The sequence below is a fragment of the Nomascus leucogenys genome, chromosome X (assembly GCF_006542625.1).
Source record: "Nomascus leucogenys isolate Asia chromosome X, Asia_NLE_v1, whole genome shotgun sequence".
In the NCBI taxonomy this organism is placed as follows: Eukaryota; Metazoa; Chordata; class Mammalia; order Primates; family Hylobatidae; genus Nomascus; species Nomascus leucogenys.
In genome coordinates, this window is record NC_044406.1 from 88,209,077 (window position 1) to 88,232,503 (window position 23,427).

The 23,427-nt window shown below is 41.4% G+C and overlaps 1 protein-coding gene and 1 pseudogene across 3 annotated transcripts in view; both read right to left on the reverse strand.

Moving 5' to 3' along the window:
* Positions 1–117: 117 nt before the first annotated feature.
* Positions 118–23,427, reverse strand: part of NOX1 (NADPH oxidase 1) — a 31,271-nt gene continuing 7,961 nt past the window's right edge. Inside the window, exons 3-13 of one of the 3 annotated variants that reach the window (XM_003276445.3) lie at positions 21,849–21,959; positions 21,523–21,607; positions 21,034–21,185; positions 20,757–20,938; positions 20,536–20,668; positions 9,820–9,912; positions 8,701–8,936; positions 8,322–8,484; positions 7,830–7,976; positions 7,186–7,310; positions 118–2,297 (exon numbers count right to left, since the gene is read on the reverse strand). In XM_003276445.3, the coding sequence (XP_003276493.2) occupies positions 2,171–2,297; positions 7,186–7,310; positions 7,830–7,976; positions 8,322–8,484; positions 8,701–8,936; positions 9,820–9,912; positions 20,536–20,668; positions 20,757–20,938; positions 21,034–21,185; positions 21,523–21,607; positions 21,849–21,959 (1,554 nt within the window). In that variant the 3' untranslated portion in view covers positions 118–2,170. The remainder of the gene's footprint in view (positions 2,298–7,185; positions 7,311–7,829; positions 7,977–8,321; positions 8,485–8,700; positions 8,937–9,819; positions 9,913–20,535; positions 20,669–20,756; positions 20,939–21,033; positions 21,186–21,522; positions 21,608–21,848; positions 21,960–23,427) is intronic. The other 2 variants (XM_003276446.3, XM_004092470.3) reach the window with 2 other exon arrangements.
* On the reverse strand, positions 13,650–14,742 carry LOC105738079 (annotated as a pseudogene).

Genomic DNA, 23,427 nt, shown 5'->3' on the forward strand with positions numbered 1-23,427 from the left:
GTATTTCTCTCTCTCACCGCCGCCTCCTCCTCTCCCCCCACCCCAACCCCGTCTCTCTCGTAGTGGCATTAAGGAGGAACATGGTTTCTCTCCATCAGGCCAACCTCAAGAGGTTAAGAGTTGCCTTAAAAATCAGTAAAGTTCTACTGGAACTACTTTTGAGCCAATTTATATTCTTGGAATCCTATCCCCTGGGTTAGGATTATGGTCAGGTGAATTAAAAGCCTGGCATAGGCTTAGAGAATGTAATAGCATATTGCTTACATGTCAAGCAAAAGAATGCAAAGATAATCAACTTTTTGAGTGACAATGAAATTGAGGGATTTTCTACTCATATAAACATTTATAAGAAATTTGCTGATTAAGGTATTTCATATTACAACTTTGCAAGAAAAACTTGCTCAAAGCAGGTGAGGAGCTTTCTGTGTATCCTGCTCATCCCCAGTTCAACTTGGATGTTGGCTATGCATAGGATTTATTATATTCATTACCATGAATATAATAAATCATGAATTTATGCCTACTCCCATAAATATTGAAGCCTTGGGATATTGATTTTGGCAGCCATCATATCTTGAAGTGAGTGTGTCAATATATTTAGACGTAGAGACCAAGAGTGATGCCTTTCTCATTAGGAACTCGTTGTAAGTTTCAAGATTCCAAATCAAGGTCATTGAAGATGAAGTTGTCATTTGGTCAGTAGTTGTCTAATAAGAATCATGTCTTCAGGGTTTCATTGTGGATTTTCCCAAAGCCTTATTAAACCTGAATTAGCTGAAATCCGGGTGAACAAATTGGCAACAGCAGTGGTATCCCTCCCTATGTAAACAACCATCAGTATTGTTTTACTGTTGTAATAAATGAAACATGGTTAGCCACCGTGAGTTCATGACCTACCTTTATTGTGCTCAGACTAGTGACAAAAAAACCAAAAAACAAAAACAGTTTTATCCCTCAAGCCATAGAGGTTCCTAAACTATTAGAAACAACCATTTGTTCATTCTTGGTCACATAATGGTAGAAAAAATAGATAATATAATGCTAATTCAGTAGAACCATTCTCCTAATCTATAATGAGTTGAATTGTCTGGGCACAATGAAGTGTGAGGTTTCTCTCTTAAGAGCCCTGGGCTTTTCTCCTAGTGATTCACTGTGATGACTAACATCCCAGAGCCAGTGTGGTCCTTGTAGGCCGAGGTTGGGTAGATGGCAGAAATAAAAAGCATTCTGGTAGAGGATGAAGGCATTTTGCTTATGTTATTAGCTGAATGATTCCTTAGTGATATAGGTAAGAGTCGACAAAAATCTATGAAAATTATAAATTGTTATTTTTTAAACTAGACATTAATAAACTCCCTTAATAGTGATAAAGAGCTCCTCTTGACTAAATAAGTCATCCTAACATGGAGTTCAAGTTTTCACAATCGCTTTTAACAGAATAATACAAGATGACAATATAGCTGACTTGCAATTATAATACAATTTCAATTACAATTAGCATACTTTCTAGATTTTCTTTCCCAAATGGAGAGCCCAAAAAGAAGTAACAAAAGACTCATTCATCAAGCAAAGAAGAAAATCCTTTATTTTTTGATGAGCAAAACTAAGAATAAATTGCTGTTCACACTGGATAAGACCATATCAAAAGTGACAGTAAAAATGTACACTGTTGGTGTTATATGGGGATGGGGTTCTCGGTAATTTTGTTTATTATTTATGTTTATTGTTATGTTTTGTCATTAATTATTCAATAAATTTTTATTTAAAAAGTCACCTTAGAAATCTTCTGTGGGGGTGGGAGGGACAAAAGATTACAAACCAAAACTCAGGAGATGGTAACACTGGAATTGATAAAATCACCTGGGATTAGTTGTAAAACTCAACCACCAAACCTCTGCTATCAAGCCTTGCTACAGTCGTGGCTGTCCAGAAAGATTTACAGTTACTTTTCCAAGAAAGGATCCATGGGCTTTAAGAACTTCAGAAGTTCTTAAGTTGCTGAAGCTCAAGTAACGGAGTTGAATGCAATCAAAAAAAGAATACCAGGGAGTCAAGGCTTGAGAGGCACATTCTTATCCTAAAGTGACTGCTCAAACCTGACCAGACCAAGTAAATTACGGAAGATACAAAGGAGAGACAAAATGCAGATTACCGTCTTTATTCCTATAACTCAAAAATTTTCTTTGTTGAAGTAGAATTGAACCTTTCTAGGATCCAGACTGGAATATCGGTGACAGCATTTGCGCAGGCTCTTTGCCAAAGTCGGAGGGCCACATAAGAAAACTCCCACTACAGACCTGTAGGAACAGAACAATAGTAAGGGCTAGAATGCGGCAATGATAGAATGGAGAAACTGCCTCTGTTAGGCCTCTACTAATTCCAAGAACCTTGAATAAAAATTCGGTTGTTAACTCCCACGTTCTTCATGGTAGTTTTTTAACCTTTTCTGCGCACAAACCCCAAATATGCTCTCAGCCCTTAACACTCTCAGCACTCAGCCTTCCCTGTTTTGAGAACACAGATGAGAGACATAGGACAGTGCAGTGGGTAAGTGCCAGACTGTGCAGCCAGTCTGTCTGGGTTGTCTGGGCTCAAATCTCAGCTCTGACATTTATCCCACCTGTGGGACTTTGGACACATTTCTTTTTCTTTTTTCTTTTCTTTTTTTTTTTTTTTTTTTTTTTTTTGAGATGGAGTCTTGCTCTGTCCCCCAGGCTGGAGTGCAGTGGCACGATCTCGGTTCACTGCAACCTGCACCTCCCAGGTTCAAGCAATTTTCCTGCCTCAGCCTCCTGAGTAGCTGGGACTACAGGCACGCACCAGCACGCCCAGCTAAATTTTGTATTTTTAGTAGAGATGGGGTTTCACCATGTTGGCCAGGCTGGTCTCAAACTCCTGACCTCAAGTGATCCACCTGCCTCAGCCTCCCTAAGTGCTGGGATTACAGGCGTGAGCCACAATGCCCGACAAGGGCAAATTTCTTAACCTCTCTCTGTTTCAGCTTTCCCACCTGTAAAATGGGGATAAAAATAGTACTCACCACATAGGGTTGTTTTAAGGATTAAATAAGAACATGTAAATAAATTAGAAAAACGCCTGGCACGGCCGGGCGCGGTGGCTCACGCTTGTAATCCCAGCACTTTGGGAGGCCGAGGCGGGCGGATCACGAGGTCAGGAGATCGAGACCACGGTGAAACCCCGTCTCTACTAAAAATGCAAAAAAATTAGCTGGGCGTGGTGGCGGGCTCCTGTAGTCCCAGCTACTCGGAGAGGCTGAGACAGGAGAATGGCGTGAACCTGGGAGGCGGAGCTTGCAGTGAGCCGAGATTGCGCCACTGCACTCCAGCCTGGGCGACAGAGCGAGACTCCGTCTCAAAAAAAAAAAAAGAAGAAAAACGCCTGGCACATAGCAAGTACGTATGTATTAGCTCCCATTAAACCCATCCACTGTGAGCGTATCCCTACCTCAAAATTTCTCCTACTGGAGAGGTAGTGTTCTTTCTTGCCAAAGCTAATCTTTCCAACTATGCTCTGGGTCTCACCGTCTTCTTCCTTCTCTCATACCTTCTCTCTCCCTCTTTTTTAAAAATCTAATTATGGTATAGTTTCTATACCATGAAATTCACCCCTTTGAAGTGTGCAATTTGTGCTTTTTAGCATAGCCACAAAGTTATGCAACCATCACCACTATCTAATTCCAGAACATTTTCATCATCTGCAAAGAAACCCCATCCACATTAGCAGTCCTCATTTCCTCCCAACTACCCTGTCCTACCCAAGACGATCACTTATCTACTTTCTGTCTCTGTGGGTATGCCTATCCTGAATGTTTCACATAAGTGGAATCATACAATACGTGGCCTTTGGTGGCTGATGTTTTTCAGCATGATGTTTTCAAGATTTGTCCATGTTGTAGCATGATTCAGTACTTTGCTTTTTTTAATAGCTAAATAATATTCCAGTTATGTGAATATACTACATTTGCCTCATCCATTCATCTATTGATGGACACTTGGCTTGTTTTCACTTTGGGGCTACTATGAGTAATGCTGCTATGTACATCATGCACAAGTTTTTGTGTAGACATATATTTTCATTTCTCTTGGGTGTATAACAAGGAGTGGGATTGCTGGGTCATATGGAAACTATGTGATTTTTTTTTTTTTTTTTTTGAGACAGAGTCTCACACTGTCACCCGGGCTGGAATACAATGGTATGATCTGGGGGTCACTGCAACCTCTGGCTCCCAGGTTTAAGCGATTCTCCTGCCTCAGCCTCCCGAGTAGCTGGGATTACAGGCGCCCGCCGCCATGCCTGGCTAATTTTTTTCACCTTTTTTTTTTTTTTTTTTGAGATGGAATCTCGCTGTCGCCCAGGCTGGAGTGCAGTGGCATGATCTCGGCTCACTGCAAGCTCCGCCTCCTGGGTTCATGCCATTCTCCTGCCTCCGCCTCCCGAGTAGCTGGGACTACAGGCGCCTGTCACCGCACCTGGTTAATTGTTTTTTTTGTATGTTTAGTAAAGACGGGGTTTCACCATGTTAGCCAGGATGGTCTTGATCTCCTGACCTCGTGATTCACCCGCCTCAGCCTCCCAAAGTGCTGGGATTACAGGCATGAGCCACCACGCCCGGCCTAATTTTTTGTATTTTTAGTAGAGACAAGGTTTCACTATGTTGGCCAGGCTGGTCTTGAACTCCTGACCTCGTGATCCACCCGCCTTGGCCTCCCAAAGTGCTGGGATTACAAGCGTGAGCCACCGTGCCCGGCTGGAAACTGTGTTTAACACTTTGAGGAACTGCCAAAGAGTTTTCCCTGGGTGTGGTATCATTTCACATTTCCACAAGCAATGTACTAGGATTGCAACTTCTCCACTTCCTTGCTAACACTATTGTCCATCTTTTATTATGGCCATCTTAGTCCTCTCCCCTCTTTCATGTATTTATTTTATTCTATGTACTGGGGTCTGTTCTGTCTATAAATATGCTTAAGCTAAATAAACATTTCCTGACCCTGCTACTCTTCCAACACTATTGACCATGCTTCTCTAATATTTGCTCCCTTGGGTTCTGTGACACCACTTCTCTGTGTACTCCTATTTCTTCCCTGGTTTGTCTTTTTCCCTTCCCATGTAACCTAGGCAGCATTCCTTGGTACTCTGTCCCTGCTAGTCTCTCTCTCTCTCTCTCTCCTGACAACCTCATACTCTCAAAACTTCAGTTACATTCAACATGATAATTAGCATCTTTTATGCTTATATGCTGCTTTAAAATTTACAAAGCATTTTTTCATATATTGTCTCACTTAATTGTCATAACAACCCTGCAAGTGAGTAGAGCAGGCATTCACTAATATGACCCTTGTCTTACAGATGAGGAATCAAGATCAGAGGGTTCAGAAGTTCAAGGTCTCATAACCAGAAAGTGTCAGAACCAGAATAAGGGCCAGGCACGGTGGCTCACACCTGTAATCCCAGCACTTTGGGAGGTTGAGGTGAGTGAATCACCTGAGGTCAGGAGTTTGAGACCAGCCTGGCCAACATGGCGAAACCCTGTCTCTACTAAAAATACAAAAAATTAGCTGGGTGTGGTGGTGGGCACCTGTAATCCTAGCTACTCGGGAGGCTGAAGCAGGAGAACTGCTTGAACCCAGGAGATGGAGGTTGCAGTGAGCTGAGATGGCACCATTGCCTTCCAGCCTGGGTGACAAAGCAAGACTGTGTCTCAAAAAAAAAAGAAAAAAAAGGAGAGAACCAGGATGAGGACCCAGGATCATCTGAATCCAAGTCACTAAGTGCTCTAGCCACTGTCTTCCTGAAGCCTTTCCTAATCACCCCATGTGGCCATAGACTTTTCTTCCCTCTAGCATCCATGAACCTCTTTCACGGAGTGCATTATTCTGCTTTGAGGTGATTGTGTGCATCTCTTATTCAAATGTATGCTCCTTGAGGGCAAGAACCATATCCTATTTCTCTTTCAACCTCCAAAGCTTCTAGAACGGTGAGAGCTGAGCTTATAAAAGGTAACCAAGGCCGGGCTTGGTGGATCATGCCTGTAATCTCAGCACTTTTGGGGGCTGAGGCAGGTGGATCACCTGATGTCAGGAGTTCGAGATCAGCCTGACCAACATGGTGAAACACCATCTCTACTAAAAATACAAAAAATTAGCTGGGCATGGTGGTGGGCACCTGTAATCCCAGCTACGTGGGAGGCTGAGGCAGGAGAATCGCTTGAACCCGGGATTCGGAGATTGCAGCGAGCAGAGATCGTGCCACTGCACTCCAGCCTGGGCGATAAGAGTGAAACTCCATCTCAAAAAAAAAAAAAAAAAAAAAGGTAATCAAGGATATTTGTAGCATTGAATTGATCATCACCTGCCTACTTGTTCAGGGAATCTCAGCTTCATCTCCTTCCCATTGGAATGGCTGATTTCATAGCACCAGGGTTTTTTGTGCTGTAACATGCTCAAAACCCTCCAGAAAGATTGAGCTCAGGTGGCCAGTAAACTAGATAATACCTTTGTTACTTTAAGTAGAGATTATTGAGTCCCCTCCCTGCAAAAATGCATTTGAATTGCTCCAGTTCTCTAGTTTGTTTGGTAGTATAGATCAGAAGTGGGTCGACTTGCCTCACTGTTTGAATGGAGTTTGCTGGGACAAAAAAAACTCTTTTCATCAATTTCAAGATCATGACCCTATTTTTCTAAAACCCCAGATGAAATTTCCTCAGTCTTCACCAAGAATCTAAGAATGGCAGAAAAAATTTCTGCCCCAGAGATCTTGAGTGTTCAATATGTTGTAATACCTTTCCTAAATCCTAACATCCTAACTCTGCACTCATCTTTTTTTTTTTTTTTTTTTTTTCTGAGACAGAGTTTCCCTCTTGTTGCCCAGGCTGGAGTGCAATGGCGCAATCTCAGCTCACTGCAACCTCTGCCTCCCGGGTTCAAGCGATTCTCCTTGCCTCAGCCTCCCAAGTAGCTGGGATTACAGGCATGTGCCACCACGCCTGGCTAATTTTTGTATTTTTAGTAGAGACGGGGTTTTGCCAAGTTGGCCAGACTGGTCTCGAACTCCTGACCTCAGGTGATCCACCCACCTCGGCCTCCCAAAGTGCTGAGATTACAGGCAGTAAGCCACCACACATGGCCCCTGCAGACTCATCTTACTAGAGGAAAATATACTTACTTGGGGTGGGAGGTAGCTATTGTAGAAAACTCATTGTCCCACATTGGTCTCCCAAAGGAGGTTTTCTGTTTCAGACCTGTCACGATGTCAGTGGCCTTGTGAAAGTTTAATGCTGCATGACCAACCTGGATTCAGAGGAATAAAAGTTAGAAAAACCAAGTCCTAGGCTGGGCACTGTGGCTCATGCCTGTAATCCCAGTACTTTGGGAGGCCAAGGTGGGTGGATCACCTGCGGTCAGGAGTTCGAGACTAGCCTGACCAACATGGTGAAACCCCATCTCTACTAAAAATTCAAAATTAGCTGGGCGTGGGGGTGCATGCCTGTAATCCCAGTTACTCGGTAGGCTAAGGCAGGAGAATTGCTTAAACCCAGGAGGCGGAGGTTGTGGTGAGCCAAGATCGCGCCATTGCACTCCAACCTGGGCAACAAGAGCAAAACTCCATCTCAAAAAGAAAAAAAAAGAATAAAGAAAAGAAAAACCAAGTCCTGATAGCTGCCTCTTCTTTCCACCACTTTTAAATTTGTGTGTGAGTGTGAGGGCAGGTAAGAAATCATAAGAAATAACTTCTAATCCATGTGCACTATCTTCGTCTGACATTCGTCTTATGTTTAGTAGGGGAATTAGTGTGTTATTTGGACTCACAATATTGCTGTCCCATCCGGTGAGGAAGAGATGGTAGTTTAAAAAACCCACTTTGCCTAATTCCTCCATCTCCTGTTCCAGGGAAGTCAACAGGTTGTTGAACCAGGAAAAGGCACCTGTCTCCCTGCAGATCCAGTAGAAATAGATCTGAAATCAGCAAGAGAGAACATAGCCTTATTAGGTGACCTTAAAAATCACATTTATAGAGCCGCAAACTTTAGGCAGCAGGAATGTTCAGAGTTCTGACAATCTTCCTTAGGAACGAGCCTTCCAACATCTTTGGTCAGGGTGATCTTAAACTCCAAATTGAAAAGAAGACCCTGTTCTTATGATAAATCTGTAGAAGTAGATGTCCTGGCCAAGAGAGGTGATCACTTATTCTCATAACTCCAGGGATAGGTTGCTTCCTTATCAATTGTAAAGAGCTTAGCCCAAGAAGGCAATAGACTTGTCAGACTCAGGCCAGATGAAAAGTGATATACGGGATTATACCTTTTTTGTTTTGAGGTTGTGGTCTGCACACTGGAATTTGTACCAGATGGATTTCAAGATAGAAGCAAAGGGGGTGACCCCAATTCCTGCTCCAACCAGCACAGCCACTTCATACTGGAAAACATCCTCACTGGCTGTGCCAAAGGGACCATCCACTTCAATCCTGGCAGAAGACAGAAGATAACGGGCAACTGAAGACTCCCCTCCACCTCCAACCTCAAACATCCTCCCAGAAACATAGTTGTTCCCATGGCTGACTTCTGCATATTTATTATAATCCTATTCTATGGTACCAAACTTAAGGTTCAACGAAGAATTGCTTTCTCTTTTCTGCCAGTCTGCATCCTGGTCTGGGACTCTCCTGATCTCAAGGACCTACCTGGGAATTGGTGAATATTGTTGTTCAAAAGCCCTTATGAGATTTTCTGTCCAGTCCCCTGCTGCTCGGATATGAATGGAGAAGAAATCTTCCTCTGGAGCAGAGGTCAAAGTAAAAGGATGCCATTCCAGGAGAGAGATTGAGGGGCAATTAACAAAGATATACTGCCCCACTTCCATGCTGAAGCCACGCTTGTTCATCTGCAATTCCAAAACTTTGGATGGGTGCATAACAACCTGTGAATGAAGCACATAGACCAAAGATGACAAACTCTAATGGCAACAGGGACAGGCAGATAAAGCAAATGAGTGAAGCTGGAGGGCTGGTGACAGTGGTGAACTACAAACACAAGTCCTCTCTAAAGAGGGCAGCAGCTACTTAGCTCCAGACAGTGGTTGCAATATGGAACCATGACAGTGTTATCAGGTTTCCTGATTCTTCAAGAGTAGCAAGAAATAGCTTTCAAAAAATCAAACAAAAGCTTCCATCCAGATTTTTAAATGTTGGCAAACAATTCAACTTTATAAACAAACATTGTGTGCACCAAACAAAATATATCTGTGGACTAGCTCTGGCCCAGGCTGCCTGTTTGCAACCTCTGACATAGACTCATCCTGATGATTTCGGCCAAGTCCCTCTTTCCCAGTTCTGTCCAGTGCTGGAGGAACTGAGGTATGCCAAACCCAAGTTCTTCTTCTTCTTCTTTTTTTTTTTTTTTTTTTTTTTGAGACAGAACCTCTCTCTGTCACCCAGGCTGGAGGGCAGTGGCACGATTTCGACTCACTGCAACCTCTGCCTCCCCAGTTCAAGCGATCCTCCTGCCTCAGCCTCCCAAGTAGCTGGAATTACAGGTGGGCACCACCACGCTCAGATAATTTATTTTTATTTTTTTTATTTTTTTAGAGATGGGGTTTCGCCATGTTGGCCAGGCTGGTCTCGAACTCCTGACCTCAACAGATCTGCCCTCCTCGGCCTCCCAAAGTGCTGGGACTACCACCCACCGTGCCCAGCTTCTAAGTTCCTCTTTATTCCCTTCAGAGTGACAACATAAAAATTTAGTTCTGTAGTCTGATAGAAGGTAACTCTTATCACAGCAAGAGGAAAGTGCATATTCTTTACCTTGGTAATCACAACCTTCTGCTGGGAGCGGTAAAACCGGAGGATCCTTTCACAGATATAAAGAATGACCGGTGCGAGGATCCACTTCCAAGACTGCACAGAGACAGGGTTAAGAATGAGATTATACATTAATTTCTTGTTTAAGACTTACTTGTGTAGCAGTTCATCCTTCATTCTTTACTGAGTTCTCCAATGTGTATCATTTTTAAGCTACTAATTTCACCAAATCTGGAAGATGGAAATAGAAAAAATAAAGGACAATGGTTTCGTTTGCTAATCTGTTATTCATAAAACAGACCATTTCCTGAAAATTTACAAGTCTGACCAAGAAGCAGGAGAAAAGCACAGAAATGGGGCACATGGTAAATATTCTTATTCTTAAATTACATATAAAATTTAATTTTAAGGCCTGGCGCAGTGGCTCATCCTAGCACTTTAGGAGGCCGAGGCGGGCAGATTGCCTGATCTCAGGAGTTGGAGACCCAGCCTGGGCAACATAGCGAAACCCTGTCTCTACTAAAAATACAAAAAATTAGCTGCGCCTGGTGGTGCGCACTTGTAATTCCAGCCACATGGGATGCTGAGGCATAAGAATCGCTTGAACCCAGGAGGCAGCAGAGGTTGCAGTGAGCTGAAATCACGCCACTGCACTCCAGCCTGGGCAACAGAGCAAGACACTGTCTCCAAAAAAATAAAATAAAATAAGATTTAATTTTAAGAATCTAAGACTGTCTTCGAGGACAGCTTATCTAATCTAAAAAACCAGCAGAGAAAGTAGATGTGAAATAGAAGCAGATTATTAAAAACAAAACAAACACAAAAAAGGGAAAGTATGTGACTGATGCTACTGGTACATAAAACTCAGTACTTATCCATCACCTCCTTTCTCAAGTGCTTAAACATTTAACATAGTAATGTTTTTTTACCTTGTCTACATTTTTTTTAAAGGCAGCTTTTTGGCCAGGCGCTGTGGCTCACGCCTGTAATCCCAGCACCTTGGGAAGCCAAGGCGTGTGGATCACTTGAGGTCAGGAGTTCAAGACAAGCCTGGCCAACATGGTGAAACCCCATATCTGCTAAAAATACAAAAATTAGCCGAGTGTGGTGGTGGGTGCCTATAGTCCCAGCCACTCGGGAGACTGAGGAAGGAGAATCACTTGAACTCAGGAGGTCGCAGTGAGCCCAGGTCGCGCCACTGCATTCCAGCCTGGGTGACAGAGCGAGACTCCGTCTCAAAATAAATAAATTAAATAAATAAATAAATAAATAAAGCAGCTTTTCTATCCCTGAGATCTTTGCAAAGCAGCAGTTTGCGTCTACCTGCACAGGAACTACTAAAAATGTACTTCCTAGCAATACTAAATTATGTCCTTTCTTGCACAGTTGCTCAAGTGTGATACACTGGGACTGTGTGAAGTGAGGTTTCTTAAGCTGGTGCAAGCAAATAACTTCCCTGAGTATCTCTAGGGAAGGAAGAGGCAGAGATGGGACAAGTGAAACAGAGTGAACATTATGCAATTCAGTGCTATTTCTTATTTGAAGAAAATTCCCCAGCTGAATTTGAGGAAAAACATATTTAAGAAATGGATAACAACAATGTGAAAAAAATATTGGCCTCAGAAATAGAGTAATAAATATTAAAACAAGATACCATTTTAGTCTCTCAAATTGAAAAACAATTTTAAGTAATAATGTCCAGCATTAACTGGGATTCAGGGAAATAGGAGTGTTCACGTGGGCATGCAAATTGAACATGCATTTCACATGGGTGAAAATGCAAATTGGCAACATCTTCCCAGAGAGCAATTGAGCAGTACATCTCAATAGCCTCAAAAGCATTCCTTCTCTTCATTTCTCAGGAAATGAAGATAAATAATTAAGGTGTGAAAAAGTATTATACATGAGTAAAGTAATGGCCACAATGTTTACTTCGAAAAATGATTAAAATGGTATATATACCATACACATATTTTTTTTCTTTCTTTCTTTCTTTCCTTTCTTTCTTTCTTTTCTTTCTTTCTCTTTCTTTCTTTCTTCTTTCTTTCTTTTCCCTTCCTTCCTTCCTTCCTTCCTTCCTTCCTTCCTTCCTTCCTTCCTTTCTTTTTTTTTTTTGACAGAGTCTCACTCCGTGCAGTCACACAGTCTCGGCTCACTGCAACCCCTGCCACCTGGGTTCAAGCAACTCTCCTGCTTCAGCCTCCCAGGTAGCTAAAACTACAGGCATGCACCACCACACCTGGCGAATTTTTGCATTTTCAGTAGAGATGGGGATTCACCATGCTGGCCAGGCTGGTCTGGAACTGCTGGCCTCAAATGATCCACCTGCCTCAGCCTCCCAAAGTGCTGGGATTACAGGCATGAGCCACCACTCCTGGCCAACTATTTTAAAACAAATGTTTCAAGGCCGGGTGCGGTGGCTCACGCCTGTAATCCCAACACTTTGGGAGGCTGAGGCAGGTGGATCACCTGAGGTCGGGAGTTTGAGACCAGTCTGGTCAACATGGCAAAACCCTGTCTCTACTAAAAATACAAAAATTAGCTGGGTGTGGTGGTGCGCACCTGTAGTCCCAGCTACTTGGGAAGCTGAGGCAGGAGAATCACTTGAACCCAGGAGGCGGAGGTTGCAGTGAGCCAAGATCGCATCACTGCACTCTAGCCTGAGTAACAGAGGGAGACTCTGTCTCAAAACAAAAAATAATGTTTCAAAGGAAAGCATCCATGATATCAATCAAGGAAAAACATTATTTCCTCTAGGTGGTAGAACTCTATGAAATTTTTTATTTACTTCTAATATTTTTTGTATTTTCCAAACTTTCTACAATAAATGTATATTATTTTTCTAATTTTTAAATGGGGTGAATATGGAGAGAGTATTTTTTAAATGTTTATGGAAGAAACAAAGCAATACATTCAGGTGGCAAAACTGGTGTTCTCTCTCTTAAGAGTATTACACGACCAACCAAAGCAACCCCTAAGTTTTAACGATACCAAATAGGCCAACTATAACTTAACTCAGCTAATAGATGAGAAAAAGACAGAAGCTGATGTGCAAGATAAGACAAGGTATTAACCATCTTAGCTGATAAGCTTTCCTAATAATCTGTAAATAGCTCCCTATCTTTTTTTTTTCAAGATAATTGTTTATTGATTACACATGATAATGGATGATACACAAGCTTCATTCCCATCTATAATTTTATCTGGTACCATTATTCAATTTAGATATATTGCATAGAATGTGCCAACAATCATTTTTATAACCAATAATTCCATGATTTTGCTTGGGTAGTCCCTTTCAATGGTGAACTTCAGGTCACAACAGTAACTATCAGTTCAACTACACCAAGGTTTCTGAAGACAATGGCTTCTCCACCCAAGCAGGTTGTATATAAATTCCAAATAGAACCTGGCATCACCCTGAAGGAATTCTAACTTCACACTGTTGGGGAAATTTACCAAGATGGCTTCAGAGTAGACTAACTTTACACAGCACATTAAAAAAAAAGACATTTATTCAGCGTCATGATCAGACTATTACATTTAGCAATTTTTTGCATGGGTGCAAAAAAAAAATCTACATTAAAACCCTTTATTGGAATGCTTTACACTTTCCATAGAACAGAAACTAAAATAACCTGTTATGCAATTAGTAACAAATACAGTCCTCGAGTTTTTTGCCCATACACACGAGTATTTGTATAAAACATGTCTTCTTTGTGGCAGCTAGGCCCTGCCACCACTGTGCTTGGCTGAGTTCATGAATCTGTTGTAACCTGTAGCTTCTCTGTCACTTCTCTGGCTCTCCTCTCCTGCTAAGCTTTGTTTCCTAATTAACATCTTCTGCCACTGCCATAGCTACTGCTGCTACTGGAACCGCCATAGCTACTTTGGTTTGGTGGTTTGGCAAAGTATTGGCCTCCATCACCCTAGGGGCCAGAGCTTCTGCTCCAAAGTTTCCTCCTTTAATGGGTCCAAAATTTGAAGACTGATTGTTGTAATTGCCAAAATCATTATAACTTCCACCACCTCCAGAATTGCTTCTACTACCACTGCCAAAGCCACCTCTGCCTCCCTTGTTACAGCTGTCAAAGCTGCCACTCCCACCATAGCCACTGTCCTGGTTTCCACAACCCCGTCCACCACTTCCATAGCCTCTGCTTCCTCCAGAGTAACCAAGGCCACCTCCTGGATAACCACCATCACTACCAAATCCATTATAGCCAACCCCACTGCCACCATATCCACCACCACCATGGCTGCCACCAAAGCCACCATGACCACTGAAGTTTCCTCCACAATCAAAGTTGTCATTCCCACCGAAACCACCTCCACAACCACTTCGACCTCTTTGGCTGGATGAAGCACTAGCCATCTCTTGCTTTGACAGGGCTTTCCTAACTTCACAGTTGTGGCCATTCACAGTATGGTATTTCGGAATGACAATCTGATCCACGGAGTCATGATAGTCAAAGGTTACAAAGGCAAAGCCCCTTTTCTTGCCACTGCCTCAGTCATAATTTCAATCACTTCCATTTTTCCAAACTGTTCAAAGTAATCTCTTACGTGATGTTCTTCAGTGTCTTCTTTAATGCCGCCAACAAATATCTTTTTCACAGTTAAGTGGGCACCTGGTCTTTGAGAATCTTCTCTTGAGACAGTTCTCTTTGGTTCCACAACTCGTCCATCCACCTTGTGTGGCCTTGCATTCGTGGCTGCATCCACCTCATCCACAGTGGCATATGTGACAAACCTACAGCCCCCGGAGTGCTTGGTGTTTGGATCTCTCATTACCACACAGTCTGTGAGCATTCCCCATCGCTCAAAATGGCTCCTCAGGCTCTCATCGGTTGTTTCAAAGCTCAAACCTCCAATGAAGAGCTTCCTCAGCTGTTTGAGCTCTTTAGGAGACTCTGACTTAGACATGACGGCAGGGAGAAGAGAGACTTTAACGATGCTTCTTCGGCGGCGTACATGGGCAGAAAGACAATAGCTCCCTATCTTTAAGATCCTCTTGTCTACTAGTCCGCTAATACAGATCGCTGGTTATGACCTTATAATTTACTCTGACTTTAGAAATGAAATGTGCTATTAACCCAGGTATGTCCTTCCAAAATTACTTTTTTTTTTTTTTGAGATGGGGTCTTTCTCTGTCAACCAGGCTGGAGTGCAGTGGTGCCATCACAGCTCACTGCAGCCTCAACCTCCTGAGCTCAAGTGATCCTCTCTTCTCAGCCTCCCATGTAGCTGGAACCAAAGGTGTGCATCACCATGCCCGGATAATTTTTTAATATTCTGTAGAGACAAGGTATTCCTATGTTGCTCAGATTGGTCTCAAACTCTTGGGCTCAAGCAATCCTCCTGCCTCAGCCTCCCAAAGTGCTGGGATTACAGGCATGAGCCACTGTGCCCCACCCAAAATTACTTTTTTTTTTAACTTCTATTTTAGGTTCAGAGGTACATGTGCAGTTTTGTTATAGAGGTAAACTACATGTCACAGGGGTTTGGTGTACAGATTATTTCATCACCCACGGAATAAGCATAGTACCCATTAGATAGTTTTTTGATCCTCTCTCTCCACCCTTTCTCCACTCTCAAGTAGGCCCCAATGTGTGTTATTCCCTTCTTTGTGTGTGTATTTACTCAATGTTTAGCTATCATTTATAAATGAGAACATGTGATATTTGGTTTTCTGTTTCTACATTAGTTTGCTTAGGATAATGGCCTCCAGCTCCATCCATCTTGCTGCAAACGACATGATCTTGTTATTTTTTATGGCTGCATAGTATTCCATGGTATATATGTACCACATTTTCTTTATCCAGTCTACCATTGATGGGCATTTAGGTGGATTCCATGTCTTTGCAATTTTGAATAGTGCTGCAATGAACACACAAGTGCATGTGTCTTTGTTGTAGAATGATTTATATTCCTTTGGGTATATACTCAGTAATGGGATTGCTAGGTCAAACGGTAATCTGTTTTCAATTCTTTCAGGAATTACCACACTGCTTTCCACAATGGCTGAACTAATTTACATTTCCACCAGCACTGTATAAGTGCTCCCTTTTCCCTGCAACCTCACCAGCATCTGTTATTTTTTGACTTTTTAACAATAGCCATTCTGACTGGCGTGAGATGGTGTGTCATTGTGGTTGGATTTGCATTTCTCTAATGATCGGTGACGTTGAGCATTTTTTCATATGCTTGTTGGCTGTGTGTGTGTCTTCTTTTGAAAAGTGTTTCTTTATGTCCTTTGCCCACTTTTTTTTGAGACTTTGCGCACTTTGTTATGGGATAATTTGTTTTTTGTTGTTGTTGTTGTTGTTAATTTGTTTAGGTTCCTTATAGATGCTAGATATTAGACCTTTGTTAGATGTGTAGTTTGCAAATATTTTCTCCCATTCTGTAGGTTGTTTGTTTACTCTCTTGATAGTTGCTTTTGCTGTGCAGAAGCTCTTTAGTTTAATTAGATCCCATTCATCAATTTTCATTTTTGTTGCATTTGCTTTTGGTGCCTTCATCATGAAATCTTTGCCAGGGCCTATGTCCTGAATGGTATTGCCTAGGTTGTCTTCCAGGATGGTTGTCTTCCACAGTGTTTATAGTTTGGGGTTTTACATTTAAGTCTTTAATCCACTTTGAGTTGGTTTTTGTATATGGTGTAAGGAAAGAGTCCAGTTTCAATCTTCTTCATATGGCTAGCTGGTTATCACAGCACCACCTATTGAACAGGGAGTCCTTTCCCCACTGCTTATTTTTGTTGACTTTGTTAAAGATCAGATGGGCATGGGTATGCAACATTATTTCTGGGCTCTCTATTCTGTTCCATTGGTCTGTGTGTCTGTTTTTATACCAGTACTATGCTGTTTTGGTTGCTGTAGCCTTGTTGTATAGTTTGAAGTTGGGTAACATGATGCCTCCAGCTTTGTTCTTTTTGCTTAGGATTGCCTTGGCTATTTGGGCTGTTTTTTGGTTTTATATGAATTTTGAGATAGTTTTTTTTCTTATTCTGTGAAGAATGTCATTGGTAGTTTGGTAGGAATAGTGTTGAATCTGTAAATTGATTTGGGCAGTAGGGCCATTTTAATGATATTGATTCTTCCTATCCATTAGTATGGAATGTTTTTCCATTCGTTTGTGTCATCTCTAATTTCTTTGAAAAGTGTTTTGTAACTCTCATTGTAGAGATCTTTCACCTCCCTGGTTGGCTGTATTCCTAGGTATTTTATTTTTTTTGTGGCTATTGTAAATGGGATTGCATTCTTGATTTGGCTCTCAGCTTGGGTGTTGTTGAGGTATAGCAATGCTACTGATTTTTGTATATTGATTTTGTATCCTGAAACTTTGCTGAAGCTGTTTATCAGATCTAGGAGCTTTTGGACATAGACTATGGGGTTTTCTAGGTATAGAATCATATTGTCTGCAAACAGGGATAGTTTGACTTTTTGTCTTCCTATTTGGATGCCTTTTATTTCTTTCTTCTGCCTGATTGCTCTGGCCAGGACTTCCAGCACTATGTTAAATAGGAGTGGTAAGAGAGTGCATCCTTGTCTTGTTCCAGTTTTCAAGGGGAATGCCTCCAGCTTTTGCCCATTCAGTATGATGTTGGCTGTGGGTTTGTCATAGATGGCTCTTGTTATTTTGAAATATGTTCCTGCAATGCCTAGTTTGCTGAGAGTTTTTCATATGAAGGAATGTTGAATTTTATTGAAAGCCTTTTGTGTATCTACTGAGATGATCCTATGGTTTTTGTCTGTAGTTCTCTTTATGTGATGAATCATATTTATTGATTTGCATATGTCAAACCAAACTTGCATTCCAGGGATAAAGCCTGCTTGATCGTGGTGGATTAGCTTTTTGATGTGCTGCTGGATTCAGTTTGCCAGTATTTTGTTGAGGATTTTTTCATCGATGATCATCAAGGATATTGGCCTGAAGTTTTCTTTTTTCGTTGTATCTCTGCCACGTTTTGGTATCAGGATGATGCTGGCCTCATAGAGTGAGTTAGGAAGGAGACCCTCCTCCTCAATTTTTTTGCAATAGTTTCAGTAGGAATGGTACCAGATCTTCTTTATACATCTGGAAGAATTTGGCTGTGAATCTATCTGGTCCCGGGCTTTTTTTGGTTGTAGGCTTTTTTATTACTGATTCAGTTTTGGAACTCAATATTGGTCTGTTCAGGGATTAAATTTCTTCGTGGTCTGGTCTTGGGAGGTTGTATGTGTCCAGGAATTTATCCATTTCTTCTAGATTTTTTTTCTTTAGTTTGTGTGCATAGAGATGTTCATAGTAGTCTCTGAGGGTTTTTTTTTTTAATTTCTGTGGGGTCAGTCGTAATGTCCTCTTTGTCATTTCTGATCGTGTTTTTTGGATTGTCTCTGTTTTTTCTTTATTAGTGTAGCTAGTGGTCTATTCTTTATTTGTGTAGCTAGCACTCTATCTATCTTATTACAAAATTACTTTCTAAATAGGTAATATATGTATATGGTACAAAATCTGAAAGTACAACAGTACAACAGTAAAAAGCAAATCCTCCTGCCCCTCCAGATCCCCAGAGGTAATGTTATTATTTTGTGAGTTCTTCTGGAGAACATGCATTTAAATGATCTTTTCAATGCAAATGATAGGAGACTATACACACTGCCCTGCCTTTTACATTTAACATTTTAGAGACTGGTCCCTATTAGTGTCTATGGTGCTGTCTCTTTTGTTTTACTGGTTGCAGACTATTCCACTGCATGAAAGTCCCAAAATGTAACTAGTTCCCCATTGATGGACACTTGTTTCCAATCTTTTTTTCTATTAAACAATACTGTAATGAATAACTTAATGCATGTAATTTAACACATATTTAAGTATATTTGTGGAATAAATTGGAAGTCGAGTTTTAAAGCTTAATTGCTACTGCCAAATCACTCTCTACAAGCAGTTGTATAGGTTTATACTCTCACCAGCAATGCATAAGAGCATTTCTCCACACGCTTGCCAACACCATACATTAGCAGGTTTTTTATCTTTGCTAATCTGTTAGGTTAACAGATTCTTGTAGTTTTATTTGGCATTTTTTCCATTATGAATAACATTAAGCATCATTTCATATATTTAAGATAAAGGTATATCTCCATTTCTGAGATCATTCTGTTCATATCTTCTATTTCTCTTTTTATCATGTTATTAGGCTTTTTCTTATTGATTTCTAGGAGTTATTTATATATTAGAAAATTAGTCCATGGCCTGTGAGTTGTAAATACTTTTCCTATTTGGTAATTTTTTGTCTATCTTTATTTACAATGGGAATTTTTGTTTGTTTGTTTGTTTGTTTTGACACAGGATCTCACTGTCACCCAGGCTGGAGTGCAGTGGCATGATTACAGCTCACTGCAGCCTCAACCTCCCAGGCTCAAGTAATCCTTTCACCTCACCCTCCACACCACCGTGCCCAACTAATTTTTGTATTTTTTGTAGAGATGGGGTTTTGCCATGTTGCCCAGGCTGGTCTCAAACTCCTGGGCTCAAGCAATCCACCCACCTCAGCCTCCCAAATTGCTGGGATTACAGGTCTGAGCCACTGGGCCTGGCCTGATGGGGATTTCTTTTACCATGCAAAATTATCTCTTCTTTTATGGCTTCAGGGTGGTTTGTCTTATTTAGAAACATGTTCCTCCACTTCAGTATTAGAAAAAAACTTCCCATGTGGTCTTAAAGTGCTTTTATGGTTTTTTTGCTTCATGTATCCTCGATTCACATTTTAGTGCAAGGCATGAAATGAAGATATAGCTTTTTTCCCAGATGATGATCTTATTGTACTAAAAATTATTAATTTATCCTTTTCCTGCTGAATTAAAATGCCAACTTTAGAAGACTTTTTGTTTTATGTATTTTTCCTGTTCCAGATGAGAACTAAGCTATTGCTCTTAATCCTGAATCTGATTTAAAGACCCTAATCATTCTCAGAGTACTTTGAGGCACTGCAAATCAACCTTCCCCTTCCATTTACTCCTCAATATAACCTATTTTGTGAGCAAGCAAAGGTAAATTATAATATCCGCAAGAATTACCCTGGGGCACACCTTGAGTTCTCTAGAACATAATTTCATAATCACCCAGTATCTAACAAAAATTTCCAAGCATATTCTTAGAACACCAAAGAAAGCCCGCTTCAAGAATGCTTTATTTCCCCCCAGAATTTGACTGGAATATCACAGCTGAGCTTTGGGACAGTATAGTGGTCAAGAGTTCAAACCTCTGGAATCCAAAAGGCCTGGGCTTGTATTCAAGCTCCACTACTTACTTACTGTAAGAGCTTGTCAGTTTACTTAATCTCTTGGAATCCTGTCCTTTTGTTTCAAAATTTAGACAAAAAAGAAGTAATATCTCATAGGTTATTGCTATATATAAATGAAATAATCCATATTATGCAGCAAGGCTGGCAGATGATAAACACAATTAATAATGTGGGCTATCATTATTACCTTTGCAGAGGGTCTCGCAGCATGCAAGAACTATTAGTTTTTTCTCTTCAAGATTCCCTTGTAACTGCCTGTTGCCAGTGATATTGGAAGTTTCTTAAAGGTAGGAACCCCATGGATATCCTTCATAAGACCCAGCACAGGACTGAACTAATAATAATGATGATAATAACAATAAGAGTAATAATAAGAATAATAACAGTAACAGCTCCTAACAAGAGTCTGTCCTTGCCCATAGGGCTCTTACCTCAGGGGGGTGCCCTTCAAACTCAGGGCACCTACAGTGGGACTCATGATCATCCCACATCTCAAAAGACTCTGCACACTTGTGAGGATGACTCTCATTCATGCTCTCCTCTGTTTGACCCCGGACAATTCCACTGAAATAGACAGTGAAGGATGGTTTGGGACAAAGAATTATGCAAGGTCAGGGGCTGGGGCATGAGAATGAGGGTTTGAGGATCTTACCCAATGCTGTGAATCCCTAAGCCAAGGATATAGAAGATAAAAAGGTGGTGAGTATACCAGAAGACTTCAAAATAACTCCTCCGGATGAACTCAGTAGCTGAAGTTACCATGAGAATCAAGGCTATTGTCATGATCACTCCAGTGAGACCAGCAATGCTGGTGAATGTCACATACTCCACTGTCTGTGAAAGGAGAAATGTCAGCCTGACACAATGTCCACCTGTGCACTTCCTGCTTATGACCAGATCTCAGATGCTTTGCTAGAAAGTCAACTCACCGTGTTTCGGGACTGGATGGGATTTAGCCAAGAACCCCCCTTTTTCTCATCATGAGATAGGCTGGAGAGAATGGAGACAAGGGAGCCATTTGTGGCCTGTCGGCTTCTGCTATAGCGGTCAAAGTTAAACAGGTGTGCAATGATGTGAATAGCTAAATGGAAAGATGAAAAGAAATGTTAAGAGGCATCTCAGCAACATCATGGCAGGTGTGCCCCACTAGACTAGAAGAATCCTACATTATAGGCTTAGCAGAATGCTGAGTGCACAGAAGGTGCCCAATAAACCCTCGATTGCAGAGAGATCTTTTTTATACTTACTCTATTCCCAAAGGAATAGAACTTAAGCTCCATGAAAACAGGCCAAGAACAGTGCCCGACAAATAGTGCCCAGTGCTCGATAAATATTTTTTGAATGTGCATATGGATGGATGAATGAAGCAAGATTCTGAATGCCCTGGAGTCTGCAGATTCATGGATTGCCTGAGTTACCTGTATGTAGGCAGATCATATAGGCCACCAGCTTGTGGAAGGTGAGGTTGTGATCCAATTGCTTTCTCAGTGTGTGGCTGCAAAACTACAAATGTAAAATGATCATAGTCAGATGACTCCAGCCAGCTTTATTAAATTCACCAACCCATAACCAACATGTCTGGCACATAGCATGCCAATACTCACCCACCCTTACCCACACCCTTAGCTACCAAAGGAGACTTCTAGCTTCCATTCCTAGGAGCATGGTGTTGGGCTGTCCTACTGAGGAGTCTGGGGTCTCCTTCTTTAACGTGAAAGTTGACTTAGGAGTGGTTGAGACTCACTGAGCAGGTGCCCCTCAGGAAGGACAGCAGATTGCGACACACGGGAAGCAGGATCAGCATGCTGTTAAAATTCAAGCAGAGAGCAGACGCTCGGGCACAGGCCAATGTTGACTACAGCAGAGGAGAAAAAGAGACCATCAGCTGCTTCATTTCACCATCTAGCATGTGAGCAACTGACCCAGCCCACTCATCTGAGGCCTGCAAATGAACAGGGCTACAGCTGCCTCTCCTCTCTCTCAGTAGCTAACACCATCAGGCCAGGCTCTGTTTGCAAAATACATAAAACATACTGAATTTAATATTGAGTTGAGAAATTCCCATGACAGTAGTTTGGAAATGTTTGACTACATTTATTAACATGAAAGATAATAGGATTTAATGATTACATGTTAGCAAAACATTCTATGGATGTAACATTTTACTTAATACTCTTTATTATAATTTTGTTATTTGTCACTTGTAAAAGAGTCCTAAGGATTATATATATATATATATATATATATATATATTTTTTTTTTTTTTTTTCTTTTCGAGACAAGATCTGGCACTATTGCCCAGGCTGGAGTGCAGTGGCGAGATCTTGGCTCACTGCATCCTCTGCCTCCTGGGCTCAAGCCATCCTCCCACCTCAGCCTCCTGAGTAGCTGGGACTACAGGCATGCACCACCATACCCAGCTAATTTTTGTATTTTTGGTAGAGACAGGGTTTTGCCATGTTGCCCAGGCTGGTCTGGAACTCCTGAGCTCGAGAGATCTGCCTGCTTTGGCCTCCCAAAGTGCTAGGATTACAGATGTGAGCCACCATGCCTGGCCAAGGATCATATATACCTTTATTTGCATTTTAAATAAAGCTCATACTTAGAGGTACAATTACAGATGGTATTTTATTCTTTTCTGTATTTTCTAATATTGCAGTTATAAGCACATAAGAGTTCTATAATAAAAACACTTAAAATTTTTAACCAATTCTATTTAAGATGTCTTTAAAAATTGAACAAAGTTAGTCAAGACTAGCGAATCTCTTAGAGTAAAATTTTTAAACAGGTAGATATTTGAGAAGGGAGAACTTCAGAGGAGCAAATTTTTAAGCTGATTTCCTTGGGTGGCCAGGCAGCATAAATCAAGAACAACCTGATCCAGCAGTAGAAGCTGCTAGCAAAGGAGACAAGGAATCAATGGTTCAAAGAAGTATTTAGCCCAGAAAAACAGGCCTTACTAGGTATAAGCTGGACAGAATATGCTTAACTCCATGGCAGCTAAATCTGACTTCTCTCCTCAACTCTGTACAACTGGTCTCTGAGTCTACTTCATGAACTTGGGACTGCTATAGAGTGTGACAACGTTGTTGTAGCAGAGAAGCTGACAGCAGCAGCCAGGCAATTTTTGTTGCACTTCTGCTGACTGGCCAGCCTTACATTGTGTGCCTGTCAAAGACTTTCTAAAAGGAGGGATATGGGTTAAGGTTAACAATTTCTTGGCCTTTTTGTAGTTACCTATGAAGCACAAAATTGAGTTTTCCTTACATCGTAAACCCAGGAACATGTGATATTAGTTTAAAAAGCCAGGACAAGATCTGTCT